At 37.0% G+C, this 19,808-nt stretch overlaps 1 protein-coding gene across 2 annotated transcripts in view; it reads right to left on the reverse strand.

Annotated features, from left to right (window-relative positions):
- LOC145662668 (uncharacterized) overlaps window positions 1–19,177 on the reverse strand; it is a 148,590-nt gene extending 129,413 nt beyond the window's left edge. For both annotated transcript variants that reach the window (XM_081728470.1, XM_081728469.1), the window contains exon 1: window positions 19,034–19,177. In XM_081728470.1, coding sequence (XP_081584596.1) covers window positions 19,034–19,134 — 101 coding nt within the window. In that variant the 5' untranslated portion in view covers window positions 19,135–19,177. The remainder of the gene's footprint in view (window positions 1–19,033) is intronic.
- Window positions 19,178–19,808: the final 631 nt, after the last annotated feature.

Below are 19,808 nucleotides of genomic sequence, written 5' to 3' on the forward strand. Positions count from 1 at the left end.
TTTGGTACATAAAACTGAGAAAGAAAAATTTAGACAAACTTTGAAGGATTCAGGGGCTTCATTTCAGGAAGGACAGGACGGTAATTGCCTCCGTGAGTGCCATACTATATATATATATATATATATATATATATATATATATATATATATATATATATTACTGCAATATAATAATGAAAATGTGAGACCCTTGCAGAATATTGTCCTTCCCGTCTCCAAACAAGATCTTAAATAACACTACTGAGAGGAATATTACATTCACAAGAACCTGCTAATTCACTCCTTCAGACGCGGTGGCTCAGTGGTACATTTACTGTTGTCGACCCTCGTGGCCGAGTGTCAGTTCACCGGTAGACGTGAAGGAGTGCAGACGTTTGCTCCTGCTCGTTGTGACTACCGAATAGCCAGTTAAGTGCGGCTAGCTAAGTGTTATTTCAAGTGACTGTGATTAGTGCTATCTTGCTATATGAACAGCTTTGATACTTTTCGAGTATATAGTTATTGTTTGAAAAGTATTTGTTGTTTTTTGTTTGAATTGGTGAGCATCATGTTTCGTGGTTTACGTCAGAACACAGTGAAACTTGCATTCGATAAAAGTACACGACATATACGCCCAACTGCTTTGGATATCCATATTTGGCTGGATGAACAGGTACACCTTGTCTCAAAAAGGTTGAGCGCATTCTTTATTGGTGTTTTGAGGCAAAAATTTTCTAAGTCCAGCTTCGGGTATCTTCGGGAAAAAGTAAGCCAGGTTCGAACCTTCAATCCAGCCTTTGCAATCGGGAAAAAGTTTGCAGATGTGTTTTTCTTCTTTTAAATATAATAAGACTTGTTACCAAGTGTTTAAAAAAGCAACATTGATTGAAATACTTAATGATACAATATTTCGAAACCTTTTATTAATGTGAGCACATGCTTGTTTGTCATTTAGCTTTCTATACGTAATGGAACATTTAAATACGTTAAAGAATCTTTCCATATGTAAAAGAATGCTCAAAGTTAAGAAATAGAACATAATTATCGCCTGAGTACTAAAATAAAAGTCAAAGTAGAACAGAAACAGCGTTTGTAATGGATATGAATGTCATAATTATCTTGAGATCCGTTATACATCGCTAGAAGCTTAGTTTTAGAAGTCCTTGTGTTAGCTCATTGGTAAGCTGTCGGATTTCAAATCATAAGGTTGTGAGTTCGAAACCCATCTTGGTCAATACTTTTTTTAAAATTATATTTTCCGCAATGCATGAAAAATTATATAAAATAATTACATTAAAATACATAAGTTGTTTATATATAACATAATAATTGCAGAACATAGTAATTATTATGTTTAAAATATAACATCTGAGATAATTTTCACAGTAGGTCGGTATTATATATGAGGATGTAAATACAAGTTAAGAAACTCGTTCAATAGCAATAAATAAATCATGTAGTGTATTTATTTGCAGCTATTTGTCATATAGAGAGTAATTCTCAACATTCATAATATAGAATGTCATTTATGTTCTTGAAAAGTTATTCGATGCATAAACAGAGGGTATAAACAGAGAATCCAAAGTCGGAACGCTCGCAAAAAAATTCATGAACCCCAAAGGTCACGTGAGCAGACTGGAATTGTCCTTATGAAGCATGCCACAGCAGAAAGTCTACATAGATTTTCAATTCAATTCCTGATATATGCTTTTGCAATGTGGAAGTGGTGATGCCTTGAGTCGCCCTCTCTCGCTCGCTCGCTCGCTCACTCTCTCTCTATTTATACAGAATATAAAAGTGGATTTATGTGTGTGTTTCAACATAATTCTGATATATCTAGAGCAATTTTAACTATATTTCTTACAGTCTGGAAAAAGAGTACTGTCGGGATACATATCAAAAATGCTAGAAACGGGTCGATATTATTATTGAATCCATAGTTTCGTGGTCGCTTAGGTGAATAGCTCTACTTTCAATTCAAGTCCAATTAAGCTCCCATTAGCACCCAGGGTGGTTACGTAGCGACATAAAGATATCGAAATCAACCGATATTAGAATCGAATCGTAAGTTTTCAGCGCCGCTAACAGTGCAGCATTTCCCATTAGTCCACATTAGTCCCATTGACTAGAGGGCAACATATTTGCAGAGTGCAAATTTTAAAACTTGAATAATATTTTAATTTTTTTCCGTATGAAAAAGTTAAAAATCATGAGCAAATATACTATTTCACGAACAATCCTCTTTTACTATTCTAATATGTTTAATAATAGCGTAAGAAATGTAATAGTAATTCAGAACATGTTTCACAGTTGTTATTTTTTCTTACATAGTTGTAGCTGTAGCATGTAGTGAGTGGAATTTAACTGTAATAAATTCACTAATTAACCATATTCGAATTAAGTTTTTTTTTAAGTTCGGAATGAAGGGGCGGAGAAATATGGAGTTATTGGGGGCACCGAGCTTTTCTACATTTTACTTTCAAGATTTCCATTTTTCTTTTGTCATTTGTTCCTAATAAAAAAAGTTCAGTCACTTTTGGATTGTCATAGGATAGTAGGAGTTGGATTTTGGGATGCAGCCTGTGAGATTCTAGAGGAGCTAACTGCTTGAAAAAATATTTTTGAATCATCTGTAACATATGAAATAAGGATATGTATCATAAAAAATTGAAAGTAACTATGTCTGCGTAATCATCACGGTCAAATTGCAAAGTCAAATGAATTGACGTTTGGTATATAATCAGGCTCCAATCCCAACTTGGAAGTTATCATACGCGTGTCACTTTCATTATAATACATATCCTTAGGGGGAGTAGAAGTCCGAATTTTTGCGAAAAATTTAGTATCTCACAAGCCGTTCAACTGAGAGCTGAAATTCAGCATATAACTCTTTATTAAAAATAAAGAGAATATGCCCTGGCATTTTTTAAAATTGTCTTTTATGAGCGGGGGGACGGGGGTGCATTTTCTATATATTGGAAATTGGTAGTGGGTTGATTTGTAAAAATAATCGAAAACGATTGATATTAGTTGAGAAAAAAAATTGAGTAATGCAAACTAAAGTTCTTTTTGAATTTTATACCCACTGCTTTCTATTTATAATTGCTGAAGCTGGTATTTAATATATGGAGCGTTCCGAGCATAAGGCAATCAAGACATAAAGTTAGAGAAAAATGGCCATAAAATTTGTATTCTAAACTTAATTACATGGGCATTTCCAATTAGTACGGCATGCTTAATTATATAGAAAATTAGTTTATCTCTCTTTCTCTCTCTCTCTCTCTTTTTTTTTACGTTGGTCTACTTTTCCTTGTTTCGAAACTTTTAAATTTCACCCTATTTTCTACTGAAATGTGTCTGTAAGGCAACAAAGAAATAATTACATATGATAAATTTAAATTCATTTTAATTCGGAAGATGAGAAACACTTTGCCATTATATATCGTAAAGGTCAGACCCACCAGTATTGTAACAAAGAGGTGCTTGAGCCAATGACGGTAGAAATTCAAACTCCGATAAGTGATAATTTCACAGTCTTGTTTTATTACAAGTGTAATCTCTTTAGTCAATGGAGAGGAGGACGTGGGTCATCGGTCAGAGTTGATGTCGATGGGTTTTGGTGGGTCGGAGTTGGTCGCAATGGTTCAGAGTGGTTCATAGTTGGTGGTGGGTCAGAGTGGATCACGATGGTTGATGGTTCAGAGTGGGCCAATGGGTCATTTGGGTGGTGGGTCATAGTGGGTCATGGTGGGTCGTGGATCAAATTTTCATTGACCCACACCATCTCTGGTTAAAATTGTACTAAAGATAAGAGGCACCGAAGATGCATGTCGGCTATTATGCTCAAATTTTGCGCATGGATAGTACTCCACCAGAAAGCAATAAATCTGAAACGATTCACGGTATGACCTCCTAGAACTCGAGATGTAGGGGTTTGTCTGATTGGCTAAATTAAGAAGTCAATGATTTATCCTTCAACAACCAAGCTTTTTATGATCGTTTCCGTGGGGAAGTCAGAAGAACACGTGCCTAGTAATCGTAATATTGATAGTTCGCGTCCACCCCGGGGTATTTGTTTTGTGTTTTTTTGTTTCACCTAAATATAAACAAATCACACATATAGGCATTTTAACATATTTTGGGAGAGTAATTTTGTGGTTCGTTGGCGTTTCATCGCGTCTCTGCCGCTGGTAGTAAAGTTTTCAAAATGGAACTTGGGCCATCACGGATCGTCGCTGCGGGGCCACCAATTTCTGGCGAGAGGTTAATAGTTGACCATCTGTAGTCCACCGACGCTTACAGCTTAGGGTAATGAACGATGTCCTTGCCTTGTAGACTTCATGACTACCGACGTCGGCAGTCAACTAGCTTTTAGTATTCCTTTACTAACCATCTATCGTTCATGTTTGTACACGGTGTTGTCATAATAATAATAATAATAATAATAATAATAATAATAATAATAATAATAATAATAATAATAATAATAATTATTATTATTATTATTATTATTATTATTATTATTATTATTATTATTATTATTATTATTTGTAGTAACAGTAGTATAATTGATGATAGAATAATTATTGTCTATGTATTGTCTAGGTAGGACTACACACAGGATTTGGCTCGTTTTGGTTCGACTTGACTCTAATCCGAGTCGAGTTGGAAGATATTTTTCGCGCCGAGTCCAAGAGTAGACCTCAAAGATGTCTGTTTCGAGTTGAGTCGAGTTTCAAAGAAAAGTTGTTCGTGCCCATCCCTACTAATGAGAGCTTAATCGGAGTTAAGCGAAATTGAAAGTCTCACTATTTATCTAAGCGACCCCGAAAACTATGAATCTAATATCGATCATTTTCTAGCAATCTTTTATATGTATCCCCCTCCCATTCACCATAGGTAACCCGACAGCACTCATTTTGAAACTATAAGAAATGTGGTTAAAATTACTCTAGGCCAGTGGTTCTCAATCTAATTCCTATCACGATCCCCTTTTATCACACGCTCTTGCCAGCGACCCTTTTATAATTTGTTTTATAATAAGCTTGTGTGGGATTTTTCACATACCTATTTCTATAATAGTAGAATCCATTTTTTTGTTTATAGTGAACAGTGCCATGGAAAATCATTGCCCGGGGCGAGAGTATAGTACGATGTCACCGTATATATGAGTGACGTCGACAGACTAGCTACGAAGCGCCACCATGGTTGGCACGAAGCTCAATAACATTTTCAAAATAAACCCTACCTTTCCTTAATTTTGAGCACATTTTATTACGTTTTTCCTTCTATTTTACACATGTGCACATGCACTTTCCTAACTTGAGTAACACACTTCCTCCGAAATGTGTGGCTCCTCTTTTCGGCGCCCGGCACTGACAGTGGATACAGTAACTGTAATATCTATATTCCCAACGACGAAGGTGCTGGTTCAAGATGGATGTTAAACTCCTTCATTGAAGAGGCCATTAACGTATCCGATCTAAGCCCACAACTTCTTGACCAAATAATAGAATGATCATGCGACAAGTCTTTGCAACTGGTTTTCTGTAACGAAGACTTGGACAAGTTCTGCCTGATGAGGAGAGAAGAATATCCTGGTCTGGTGATTGCTGCTTTAAAAGTAATAATTCCATTTGCTATATCGTACTTGTGCGAAAGTGTTTTTTTTTATGGTAAACATTAAAACAAAGATAAGAAATCGCTTATCAGTTGAAAACGGCTTGATAATATTCGTCATGAAGATTGAACCGGGCATTGCTGCACTAGTGAAATTACACCATGCTTAGGTATCTCATTAGGTTTTAATTTTAATTGTATTTCAATGTGCAGGTTTTGTTTCATGTGTATTTTTCTAGTATTTCTATATACAGTTCGCATTAGTTTTATATCATACCTCTTTGATTTAAATTCATTTTTAAACAACTCTACTAACTAACTAACTCTATGGCCTATGGAACCCGGAGGTTCAATGCCGCGTTCACAAAAGCTCTACGCTGACTTCTATCCTTAGCCAATTGGATCCAGTTTCTACTTTGTATTCTTATCTCAGCGAGATCCATCTTAATATTGTCCTCCCATCTGCCCCTAGGTCTTCCTAATGGTCGTTTTCCGTTTGGTCTTCCAGTCAAGACTTTCAAAGCGTTTCTACTTTCTTTTATTCTAGCTACCTGACCTGCCCACCTAAGCCTCCTAGACTTGACGACCCTAACAATGTTGGGTAACCGTATAAATTATGTAGTTCCTCGTTATGAAGTTTCCGCCATTCCCCATTCCCGTTCCTCTTGGGTCCGAATATTCGTCTAAGGATCTTGTTCTCAAATACTTTCAGTCTATGTTCTTCCCTCAGAGTAAGCGACCATGTTTCGCAACCATACAGAACAACAGGCATGATTATCGTTTTGTATATTTTAAGCTTCAAATTTCTCGACAGAATTCCCGACGACAAGAGACTTTGAACCGAATAGTAACACGAATTCTACACCCTTTGAAAATGTTCAGTAGACTTATTTTTTATTGTTCTTTACAGTGTGTATAAAAAATAAAAGTATGCCTATCAGAACAAAATTAAAAATAATATTTAAAAATAATTTCTGGTATTAGATTCTAACTATATTTATCTCTTCCGCCTATCTTCGCGATCCCCTAGGGGCCGCGACTCCCAGGTTGAGAAACCCTGCTCTAGGCATACATGAGTTATGATGGAACATACATACATACACTTTTATATGTATAAATGCAGATAAGAGAGAGTTGAGAGAGAGCGATTAAGGAATTACCGCTCTCAATCTCTTCACTTTACTTTTGTGATTCGTGAATTTCTTACGTGACAGTTTGGGGCTAGCTAGTTTTTTGTCTTGAACCACGATCCGATTTTCGATATGCTCTACCTAAATGCTGTAATGCGAATATTGAGAAGTTATCTGCGATGAAAGTAGCTGCAAATAAATATATTACATAACTTATTTATTGCTATTACACGATTTTTTAAATTTGTATTCAATATTCACACATAACACACCGACGTTCTGTGAATACCTCAGATGTTCTATTTTAAAGATAAGAATTACTTATGTCGTGAAATGATATGAATATATATATTCAACTGATATATACAACTAATGATATGAATATATATATTCAACTCATATATACAACTGATGATATGAAAATATATATACAACTGATGAATTGTAATGTAACTATTTTACATAATTTTCATGCATTGAGGAAAAAAGAATATCATAAAAGAATCTCACCTGAACGGGTATCGAACTCACGATTTAAACCACTGAGCTAACATGATCGCTTTTCGGAAGCTGCTTCTGAAATATAACTGAGCTCATACGTAAATGCTCTTTTCCGTATGGAAATCACAATGACGAAACGAGAGTGTGAATACATAGTCTCGAAATATTGTATCATTAAGTATTTCAATCAATGTTACTTTTTTCTACACTTAATACCATTTCAACATGTCTTATTATATTTAACAGAAGGAAAAACATATCTGTACATCTTTTCCCGATTACTAAGGTTGGCTTTGGAGGTTCGAACCAGCAGCTTTAGTTTACTGTTTTCCGAAGACACCCGAAGTTGGACTTCGAAAGTGTTCGTCTCAAAACAGCTATAATCATATCGCTCAATCTGTTTGGTATATGGTATATGTTTTTATACGTGTAAAGTCAGTATAACAATTTATTCTTTAAACAGCTTTTCGTATGTATTAATATTCCTTTATAAAAACTGTTTTTATTATTATTATTACGGCGCACCATTTTCAGATTTCTTTCGCGAGTCGTTGACCAAGTCGTTCGCCACCAGCGTTGCCAGACTCACAGCTCGGAATAATTCCAAAACCTGATCGAACTTATGCTAGATTCGGTGAAATTATGCTAGATCCTCATAATTACTAATTCAGGAGTTTAAAAAAAAACAAAGTTAAGATACGATAACGTAACTTAAAATACACAGAGAGCAAGAATGCATGGATAGAACTCAATACTTCACGCACCAAAATTTTAACTCAACTAAATTACTGCAGTCGTTGCCAAACTCAATGGCGTATATATCGTATAAATGAATGCAAAGTTTTTGTTTACATATTTTGAAAGAAAATTACTTCGCAGCATAAGCGGAGTTGGGAATCGTCTGCTGGGGGAGGGGGCAGATTTTTGGTCGGTCTCGGAGCTGTCATTTCAGGAATAAATATGATCATGAAGTCAGAAGTAAAGATGGTGAAGTTGTCAAAAAGTTGGGGGGAGAATGGCCCCCATAGCTCCGCCCATGCCTCGGAGTTAAAGGATTAGAAAACCCTGGGTGGAGCCACAAAAAAAAAGCCCAAAGCCGTTCCGAACTTACTTAGGAAAATAAGACTGCCTGTATGGTTTACCGAGTGTATGAATCAATGGAAGAGGATACATTTCTGCCGTTCTTTTTCTTCCCACGACCAACTTATCCAGGTTTTACGGCTTTTTGATAACTTGCTGAAATTGTGCTAGATTTGGGCAGGATGCTAAAAGCAAGATGCTAGGTGCTAGAGACATGCAAATTATGCTAGATCTAGCATCATTATGCTAGATCTGGCAACGCTGTTCCCCACAATAGGCGTGTCGTGCAAGTAACCAATCACACGTCAAGTACTAGCTTTTACCTATTGCTTTCTTCTCACAGCTCAGAACATTGGTAACTATGGATTGACGTACAGCAGTAATTACTTTATGGGAGTTGGAAGGTTATTCTGCAACTGCAGCTAGCAGGCGAGTAGGTGTCCCGGCCTCTACAGGAAGGCAATGGATTCGGAAATATGGTGCTACAGGTCAGACTGGTAATTTACGATCTCCTGGTCGTCCGCATGTGTCAACCGAAGCCCAAGATGCGAGATTAGTAAACGAAGCCCGGTTAGACCCACTAAGGACGTCTAGACAGATAAGGGAAGCTTCTCTCTTTCCTGGTAGTAAGCATACAGCTCTGCGAAGGCTTCGTCATGCTGGGTTACGTGGCCGTGTTGCTGCCGTGAAGGAAAAACTCTCAGACGACCACAAAATTTACCGTCTCGCGTTTGCACAGGCGAATGTGTGTCTCAATTGGGAAAACGTAGTTTTCTCAGATGAATCCATATTCACAACATCAAAGGAGGGACGCCGTTTTGTGTATCGTCCGAGAGGCACCCGATATGACCATGGATATGTGGCTGCTTGCAATCGCAGTGGCCATATATCAATTTTATGTTGGGGTTGGATTTCCAGTCGCGGAGCAGGACAGCTTCATAGAATTGAAGGACATCTGGAATTTGCTCAGTACTTAGACATTATCAGTAATATCATGGTGCCATCTGTTTCAGCCTGATGGTGTAATTCAGTTCCAGCAATACCAGTCGCCAATACATAATTCCCGTGTGGTTCAGGAATGGTTCGCAGGGCACCCTGAGATTGATTTAATCGACTGGGCGCCTCGTGGAGCAGACCGCAATCTCATGGAAAATATGTGAGCAGAAGTAAAGCGTACTCTAAGGGAAAGTTGGCCTGAGGCAGATCCACCAAGAACTCAGGATGACCTGTGGCATCTTGTTTCCGAAGCATGGCTGGAGGTAGGGGAAGGAGATAGATTTGTCACCCATGTAATAGATTCCATGCCCACAAGAATGGAGCGTGTAATAAATTCAGAAGGGTCTTGGACACAATATTAATGTCCCCGCCTTAACTCCCGAAAACAGCCCTTTTCAGGGCTACCTAAACGCTTCTGAAAATATTTCTAGAAGTAAACCACTCCTTGTATCCGATTTCTGTGCAATCCTACTAACAAAAGAATGATAATTAGCTGTAGGCTTTGAACTCAAGACCTCTTCCGTGGCAAGTCCGTACTCTACCAGTGAGCTAACATGAACACGCAAACCTAACCTGAAGAAACACGACTTTCAATTTCTGGTATTCGATGACAATGATGCTCATATACTTTGCAAATATTGTATTCAACTTGGGATTTCCGCAACACACACACACACATAAACAAAAGCGAAAGAGAGGGAGAGAGAGAGAGAGAAAGAGAGAGAGAGAGAGATGATTACACAAAAGCATATTCAACGTATTCGAATGAGACTCTAAGTAACGACTTTCCGTTCTAAAGAGAATTTGTGTTTCTTCCCGTGACGTTAAGGGGATCGGGAAAAGTTATGTGTTTTGAAGCAGGATCCGACTTTGGATACTCTGTTTACACACTTTCTATATTCGTAGGAATATACTGTATTTCACGAATATAAATAACATACTGTAATGAGAATATTGAGAAGTTAAATCTGTATGACAAATAGCTGCAAATAAATACACTACATAACTTATTTATTGCTATTAAACGATTTTCCTAACTTGTATTTAACATTCTCATATATAATAACGACCTACTGTGAAAATTATCTCAGATGTTATATTTTAAACATAATAATTACTATGTTCTGCAATTATTATGTTATATATAAACAACTTATGTATTTTAATGTAATTATTTTATATAATTTTTCATGCATTGCGGAAAATATAATTTTAAAAAAAGTATTGACCAAGATGGGATTCGAACTCACAACCTTATGATTTGAAATCCGACAGCTTACCAATGAGCTAACACAAGGACTTCTAAAACTAAGCTTCTAGCGATGTATAACGGATCTCAAGATAATTATGACATTCATATCCATGACAAACGCTGTTTCTGTTCTACTTTGAATTTTATTTTAGTACTCAGGCGATAATTATGTTCTATTTCTTAACTTTGAGCATTCTTTTACATATGGAAAGATTCTTTAACGTATTTAAATGCTCCATTACGTATAGAGAGCTAAATGACAAACAAGCATGTGCTCACATTAATAAAAGGTTTCGAAATATTGTATCATTAAGTATTTCAATCAATGTTGCTTTTTTAAACACTTGGTAACAAGTCTTATTATATTTAAAAGAAGAAAAACACATCTGTAAACTTTTTCCCGATTGCAAAGGCTGGATTGGAGGTTCGAACCTGGCTTACTTTTTCCCGAAGATACCCGAAGCTGGACTTAGAAAATTTTTGCCTCAAAACACCAATAAAGAATGCGCTCAACCTTTTTGAGACAAGGTGTACATGTGAATTTGGATCAGATTGATGGTATTCAATTAAACAGTGAGGAATATTGCGTGTTCTTGAAATTTAGTTCTCCGGAAAAATTTGAACAATTTCTCGTCAATACACCTAGTGAACTTCCCTTTTTGCATCAAGATGGCTCGCGGAGCCTTGTTTCAGTGCAAAATGCTTCAGATACTCTTACACGTGTACGTATCACAGATCTCCCCCTTGAACTAGATGTTAGTTTTCTCAATTCTGCCCTCAGTAATTACGGAAGTGTGAAAAAGATAGAAAATGAGCAGTGGTCCCAGAAGTACCGCTTTCCTGTGTTTAATGGCGTACGTATAGCGTATATGGAACTCAAGAAGTATATTCCTTCGAAATTACTCATCCAAGGTTATCGAACAAGCGTTATATACTCTGGGCAACCCCCAACTTGCTTCGCGTGCCACCAGGTCGATCACACGTTTAGTTCTTGTCCCCGACGCCTACAGCGCGCCAAACATTTGAGTACAGCTCCTCTGACGCTCAATATGTCCCAGTTATCTGGAAAAACTCTTCCTCAAACTCCTCGTTACTCAACCGATCAGAGCTTTCAACCTGGTAACAGTACGTTAACAACGGCCTTATCTGACTCATTACCCAGTGCCCACAGTGCTCCATCGCTACAGGACCTCAATGAGTTTCCAGTGCTGACTGTGCCTACTTCCCTGGATCGACCCACGGATACCGGGATACAGGATTCAATAACTAGTGCGCCCCCCGAAGATATAGGAGATCCGCCCATGGTGCCTGATGTCAATGACCAGTGTTCGTTAATAAGTGTGTCGGCAATGGACGAGGCTTCCAACACCAGTGCTTCGCAGATACCGCCTACTAAGGTACTTCACGACCTTCCGCCTCCTTTATCTGACTCAGTTGATGCGGAAAGCAGCAAAACTGTGAGAACGGTTTATATAAGTGAAAAAGCAGGTAAGATTGCCTTGTCAACACACAAGAAAATCAAAACAAACACAGGGAAAGGGAAGGCTGTCGTGACACGTGACTCACGTGAGCCTGTTGTTGGTGCTTCGATTACATCATCGCAACCTAGCTTCTCGACTGTCCTTGACGATTCACTACAAACAGACAGTGTAAAGAATCAACCTGAATAGTGTTGTTTTTTTCTTTTTCCTGTTTGTCAGGTCTCAGCATGCAGTTTGTTTATTTTGCAGCTCTAATAATTCTATTTACTTTCTATCCGCTGTGTATGTCTTACCCTATTGTCACTGTTCGTAAAGTGGGTACTTTAAATTTAAATGGTATAACTAGTCCTACGAAACAACGCTTGTTACATAACTTTATACGATTACATGACTTTGATATACTCAATTTGCAAGAACTCAAAATTGCCGATTTAAGTTTCATAGATCGGTATAATTGTTTTGTTAATCTTGGATATAGTGGTAGAGGTACTGCAATATTAGTGAAGAAAGGAATCCATGTGCAACACGTTACTCGTTTACCGTCTGGCAATGGGCTCAGCCTTGTATGCGATAACATTCTATATGTAAATGTGTATTGCATGTCAGGTTTTCTACACAAAACTGACCGTGAAGATTTTTTTAATGCTGATATCGTGCCTCTGTTTTCTATTCCGCATACGAGTATTATCCTTGCTGGAGATTTCAATTCCATTTTGTTTCGTGACGATTCTACTGGCTATTTTAATAAATGCTTAGCGTTAGAAAGACTGGTCCACGGATTCCGATTAGTTGATACCTGGCGGTCCAAACGAACTGATATCATTTATACGCATGTCACTCCATCAGTGAAGTCACGCATAGACAGGATCTATACCTCCTTCGATCTCGTACCTCGTGTGTGTGACATTAATGTTCTTATGGCTCCGTTTAGTGATCATAGTGCTGTGTGTATGTTACTCAAATTTCCTCCCCCTCTCCTTGGTTTGAGCCCAACGTTCGGTCCCTCTAACTGGAAACTTAATCCACAGCTTCTGAAATCTGATGATATTAAAGAACTGTTTCGAGAGAAATGGGCTTACTGGTGTCGACAACAGAGATATTTTGGCAGTTTAAATTTGTGGTGGGTTCATTATGCTAAGCATAAAATTAAATCTTTTTTCCAATGGATGCATTCTGAATACCGTCAGAACAGCAAAAATACCATTGACTACCTTTACAAAGTGTTACATGAGTTGTGGCAACAGCCTCCCTCTGCGCACACGTATATGCATATTAATAAAATCAGAGCAAAATTAATTCGATTAGAAAACGACTCTTTACAGACTATCACTAAATCATTCGATTCCAAATTATTGTTGTCTAATGAACGAGTTACATTTTTCCACATCATGCGGCAACATAATAGAAGGAGAACTAATTTTATGGAACATCTTGTATTAGAAAATGGCCAAGTTGTTACTGCATTACCTGATATTATGTCCAGTTTAACACAGCATTATGAACAACTATTTGAATCGCATCCAGTTGCTACTCAGATATGGCCCACTTTCTTTTCCAATATATCTTGTAAATTAACAGCGGCTGACAATGCACAATTGTTAGCCCCGATTACTAAACAAGAGATTTATGATGTGTTAAATACTACAAAGCATTGTAGCAGTCCTGGCAAGGATGGACTCATTTTTCTCTTCTATAAACAATATTGGGATGTGGTAGGAGATACTTTCACTGCTGTACTTAATGATATGTTTCAATCTGGAAATGTTATGCAAAATGATGGTATCATTATTTTAGTTCCGAAAAAAGGAGCCCAAGCTCATATTTCTAATTTTAGACCCATTACGCTGTTAAATACTGATGTCAAATTATTGTCTAAGGTATATAAAGTACGCATGGAAAAAGTTATCGAGAAACTTTTAAGTGGTAAGCAGGCAGCGCTATCAAAAGAACGTAATATTTACTATGCCCTGGGTAGCCTACGAGACATCATGGGATATTTTCAAGTGCAACAGCTCCCTGCTTGTGTCACTTCTATTGATTTCAAACATGCTTTTGATTTTGTCGAGCATAACTATCTTTATGCTGTACTACAAGCATTTGGTTTTGATTCACGTTTTATTGCTAATATTAAAAATTTATATCACAATGCAAAATCCCAGCTTCACATCAATGGTTACTTTAGCTCACCCATATCTATCAAGCGAGGTATCCGCCAAGGATGTCCATTGTCAATGTTGTTATTTGGCTTAGTTCTTGAACCTTTATTGCAAAATTTGTCGTGTTTTCCAGTCTCACATTTACATGATTTTCAAAATATTGTTTGTTTTGCTTTCGCTGATGATGTCTCAATCAGTTGTACCACTGTTGCTCAGGTAAACTATGTGCACCAGTGCTTAAATAGTTATTGTAATGCTAGTGGAGCAAGTATTAATGTCAATAAAACGAAGAGTTTAACCTTTAATAATTGGGCAACGGTCAATAAAGGGTTAACTATCTGTCATTCAGAAATTGTGACGAAATTAAAAATTTTAGGTGTTAATTTTACGAGTAATCTTGATCCAGACTCTGAAACAGTCTGGACGCCAATAATCAATAAAATCAGGACAGTTGTTCTCCAAAATCGTCATCGACAGCTGAATTTAATCCAGAGAGTCTGGTATGTGAATACTTATATATGTTCTCAATTATGGTATACAGCACAGGTATGGCCACTTCCGGACATCTGTGCCAAAAACGTGCAATCGCTCATTGGCTGGTTTATTTGGTGCGGCTTTTTCTTCCGAGTTCCACAGGTAGTAATGGTGTTACCAGTAGACAATGGTGGCCTTGCTTTAATCAATGTACGACTCAAGTGTAAAATATTATTTTTATTACGTAGCTATAAATTGTATCATTTGGACCATAGTCATACACAACAATGGCTACAATGTTGGACACCCACCTTACCTGCTCCAAATCCACCCAATGTTCCTTTCCTTCAACACGCACCCTTATATGTATATAAATTCGTCCTAGCCTGGAGTTATCTGTCTAAACATGATGAGATAAGAGAAATCTGTTCTCGTGATTTTTATCTGTATTTTTTAAAAATGACCTTTACTCCAACTATGATACGAGTACAGCAGAACAATAATAGTTGTAACTGGAATCGCATATGGTTTAATATTCATAGAAAGTTTCTTCCGACTTGTGTACGTAGTTTATGGTATAGTGTTGTGCATGATATTCATGCTACTAATCAACGTTTGTTCGACATTCATCGCCTACCACATAATGCGTGTTCCCATTGTGGACACCCCGACACCATTATCCACAGATACACCTCTTGCCAGCTAGTAATGTCTGTGTGGTTAAAACTATGTGCTCTCCTTGCTATCGTATGTCGGACATCTCCCTACCATTTTACACCTGATATTATTACCTTACCTGATTACCATTGGTACCCTCCAACCCGCAATAATGCTGTTACTTGGCTAATAGGACACACCTTATACTATATTGATTCCAGTCGCAGTCACATAAGTGTCACGGATTATCATGAATTCTTAAAACGCACCAGATGGAAAACTTTTGGTATGGCACCTTTCCACAAGAATTTCGCAAACTTTTTGACTGCCTCATTTTAACATGATACGACTAGTGTAATATCTGTAAGATCATATTTGTAGTACCTCTAAATTTCTTATAATACTGTCAATATTTTACAAGTTCTTGTCTACCTTGATAAGCACAAAAAAATGTAATATGATGATGTGATTTGTATTGTTCTTATAGCAGTGTATATATTTCAACTTTCTACTTGTATTTACCGTCTATGTCTTATGTCTAAACGACCAATTTCTTTCAGGTATGTAAGTGACCTTGGGAAATAAAGATGTTTAAAAAAAAAGTGGTAGAGCGTTCACATCCGGTGGTTGGGGTCGCTGGTTCGATCCCAGCTCACGCCGTGTGGACTTTGAGGTGGACAAACACCGTGCTTGTAGGGTTTCTCGGGGTTCTCGCGTTTTCTCCCACTTTCTTCATTTCACTCATTATCACCATCTCCTTTAGCATAATCGTGGGACGTTACACTCATTTCATTTTTTCACTCATTCAGAGCAGACATTTCTATATAAAAAAAAGAAGAAAAAATATTAAGGAGCAAATACGTGACCTTACGTCGACAAAGATATCAATGACTTTGTAGCTATACAATGAACAAACAAACTCATGATTATTCGCATAGCTACTGCTGTCAACAATTTTCTACCACCCACCGCGCTTCCTTTCCTTTAATTGTCTCTATCAGTCAGTTGTTGTTCGGAAATCATACATTCGACATTGGTTTCGAGTTTAAAAGGAAGTAGGAATGGATATTGCTACTACAAATTAAGAGCTTCCAATTAACATGGCCCATAAACATTTACAATTTTGCTCGAGTCTATGCAGATGCATTTTAAAGGGTGAAAGAAAAACACACAATTGTGCAACGTTAGGGATTAGATTTCTGGGGTTTTGGCATTTATGGCATGCTAGCCCGTGACACATATGAGGGATGATATCCCCTGGCGCTATAATGTCTGAGAAATGGGGTGGAAGAAAAGGAATTTGAGGAGGGAAGTGGCCTGGGACCATTATGTTAGATATCATCCCGGCATTTGCCTATGTGAATGAGGAAAACCGAGGTAAAACCTCACTTAGGACAGTTGATCTGAAAAAAAAAAAGTTATATCTTCTCGACCAAATGTCCGTACCAGGAATCGAACCCGGGACCGCTAGCACCAACTGCAAGAGCGATAGCGACTACGTCACGCGGGATCATAACAGTGCAATGTAGGGTTGCTATTCGTCCCGGAAAATTCAGGACCCTCATGGAATCTAGATCTGTGTCCCGACATTACTTCTTGGGACGCTTAAATGTCCCAGATTTCAGAGAAGGAAGGTTGAGAATATTATAGTTTGCTTTTTTCACACGATTATGTATATTCTCTTTAACTACTGAGTATGGCAATTCAAAAGTTGGAAAGAAAAAAGAAACTTGAATGCATAAAAACATGGATTTAATTAAGTTCACGATTTAACCACTTTGACATTGAACGAGCATTCGTTTCATTGGACCAGGGACAATCGGGCAATGTTTTCCGACATCAATTGATTTTGAGAGAATTGTTGCGAATATTGTCCCTGCCTACCAAAAAAGCATTGAAAAGATAGAGGGAAACGGGCTGCAATTAGTTGCAGATGAGTGTTCCTTTAAACTCACGTTAATGTAGCGTTACCTATGGAAACTTATACATGTACTCACGTTGTAATTTATTATATTAATAATCGAAACCTCCATATAGAAATCAATTATTAATACAATAAATTACAACTTTAATATGCTCATTACGTTTCCATCGACACAGGTACCGGTACATTCACGTATTTTTAGTTTAAAAAAAAAAAAAAAAAAAACCTCAAAAGTGTCTATGGACCATGTTAAATCCAAGTTCTTAACTTTTAAATTATTTAATACTATTTTTAGTGTATTGGGTAGTGTCTACATTATTCGATTAAAAATAATAAAGCTTTTTACTTCGTTTTTATTTTGTTTCTTTCAAGCAAATGGAGGTATTATAGAACACGTTACGTATGGTTTCACGCCTTTCTGCGTCGAGACAGGACGTCATGACGACGTAACTTACAAATAAATTTGTTAGGGCTATTTTTATAATTTTTTTTTTGGCGGGCTTACTTTTGCACTTAGAATATTCAAGCTTTGCACACACATTCAGTGCACCCCTTAGTATTTCTCATATATATTTTTTGGAGATCTCTGCGTTAAAACAGGAAAGTCCAGGAGTCCAGAGGGAAAAAAAAGTAAAAAAAAAAAAAAAAGAAAAGAAAAGAAAGAAAGAAAGAAAAGAAAAGGAAAGGAAAGGAAAATGGATATTTTAAAGAAAAATCCCTTTTTTCGCGATTTTCCCGCCTCAGATACATGATGGAGACACGTGAAAGTACCGTTTGAAAGGTTGTCCTATTCCGAAGATAATGATGTACGAACATGACCCTAGGATAAATAGAGATGTCTCAGGAAATTTTTATATTACATTCGGGTCTTCTGAAGTAATTTGGGGCATTGTGGGTCAAATTGGTAAATATTTTTTCTCGCCCTTACTATTCAAGATAGAAGCTCGAAATTTTGTACATATATTTGGTACATCCTTTCCTATTGTTTAGTTGATTTTGAGATCTGTGCGTTAACACAAGAGTGTCCAGAGGGGCTCAAAATCTGAAAAGAAAAATCTCGATTTCTCTCATACTTTCTCGCCTCTTGAACATGATAGGGAAGTGTGAATGGTACCGTTTGAAAGGCTATTGTATTCTAAAGAGAAGGAGGTACAAACCATGATCCTAGGATAAATAGGGATGATGCTATAGCTGCTTGATTGAAAGTCTATAATTTACCTTTAAAAAAACAAAATTTAAATGGGTTAATCTATACTGTGTTCTCTTTTAAACCTTTGCTTTCTGTACCATGAGACTAGATCCAAGTTTAATAATGGTCAGATCCTATTCAGAAGTAAACGAACTCGATCTCTTGCCCGAAAGGCAGAAATGCTAACCACTTAGCAGCGAGAGAAAACATACTGTATATGCCCAGTGTTCACAAACGTCAATAGAAAAGAGTATTATTAAACAGCTGATTCGCTTTATCAAAGTAAAAATAAAAGGTAACAAGACCGTTTTCATTGATTCATAGTCACCTATCGTCTAACAAGACATCATTGAAGATTTTTTATACAAATATTTCGGACCAATGCGAATTTCGAGGAGTCAGTACCCCTTAGTCTTCCCAGAATCGACGCCTATGCTTGTTATTAGTGCGCTACCCAAAAATCAAGACACGGGACTTAACATCTTATAATTAATTTGACAAACACATTCAGGTATGTCCGGCACTTTCTACTCAAAATAATATATAAAAAGCTAGTTTTTCTTATAAATCTATTACTTGAAATCTCCTTTCTTACCTGTATCTCCTTTCATGTTGTAATTCTTCTCTCAATCTTTCCATTTCTTCGTCTTTCTTTCTTCTGTGAGTGGATGTCCTAGGCGTTCGCTTCGGCGCCATTTTGTGACTGAAAATGTGGGCCAGGTGTTAGAAGCGTAGCAGCCCACGTGACTTTGTTATCGACTTTGAGAAAAAGCTTTATAGATTGAAAGGGAGTGCGTGACTAAGGGAAAATATTCCAACATAACAACTACAGTTCCTTTGACCTTCGGTTGCTTACCGTAAGGATAATCGATAGCGACATCAAGTATACAGACTGTAGCTATATCTTGCTCAATAACAAACGAGGAAGAAAATTATATACGTATAAGCATAAACAGATCAGTTGTCTTGAAAACTAGTTTATTATAAGGTTCTTTACCTTTTTCTGTTAACATTTTTTTTTTGCTTGTTATTTCTTTATGTGAAAATAGAATATGCTGGATACCCAAGGAGAAACTTGAGCCATTAGTACTAAGGTTATTACTATTATTAGACAAGATAAGATTTCTTTCATGAATCATGAGTTTAATTACAAATTATGTTTGAAACTTTATGAAACAGCGAGAAATTAATTTCAATTTATGTAAATATCAGTGAAGACATGTCTTCAGAATCGGATTCTATTATCGTAGATCAGCAGTTAACGAACACGCTACATTACTCGAATGTTCTGGGGTTGAGCATGTTGCAGTCTTACCCAGAAAGATTTTCCTTATAAATATTATAGGATGAATATCAGGATAGGTTCTCTA

This window comes from Thermobia domestica, chromosome 10 (genome assembly GCF_964235325.1).
Source record: "Thermobia domestica chromosome 10, izTheDome1.hap1.1, whole genome shotgun sequence".
In the NCBI taxonomy this organism is placed as follows: domain Eukaryota; kingdom Metazoa; phylum Arthropoda; class Insecta; order Zygentoma; family Lepismatidae; genus Thermobia; species Thermobia domestica.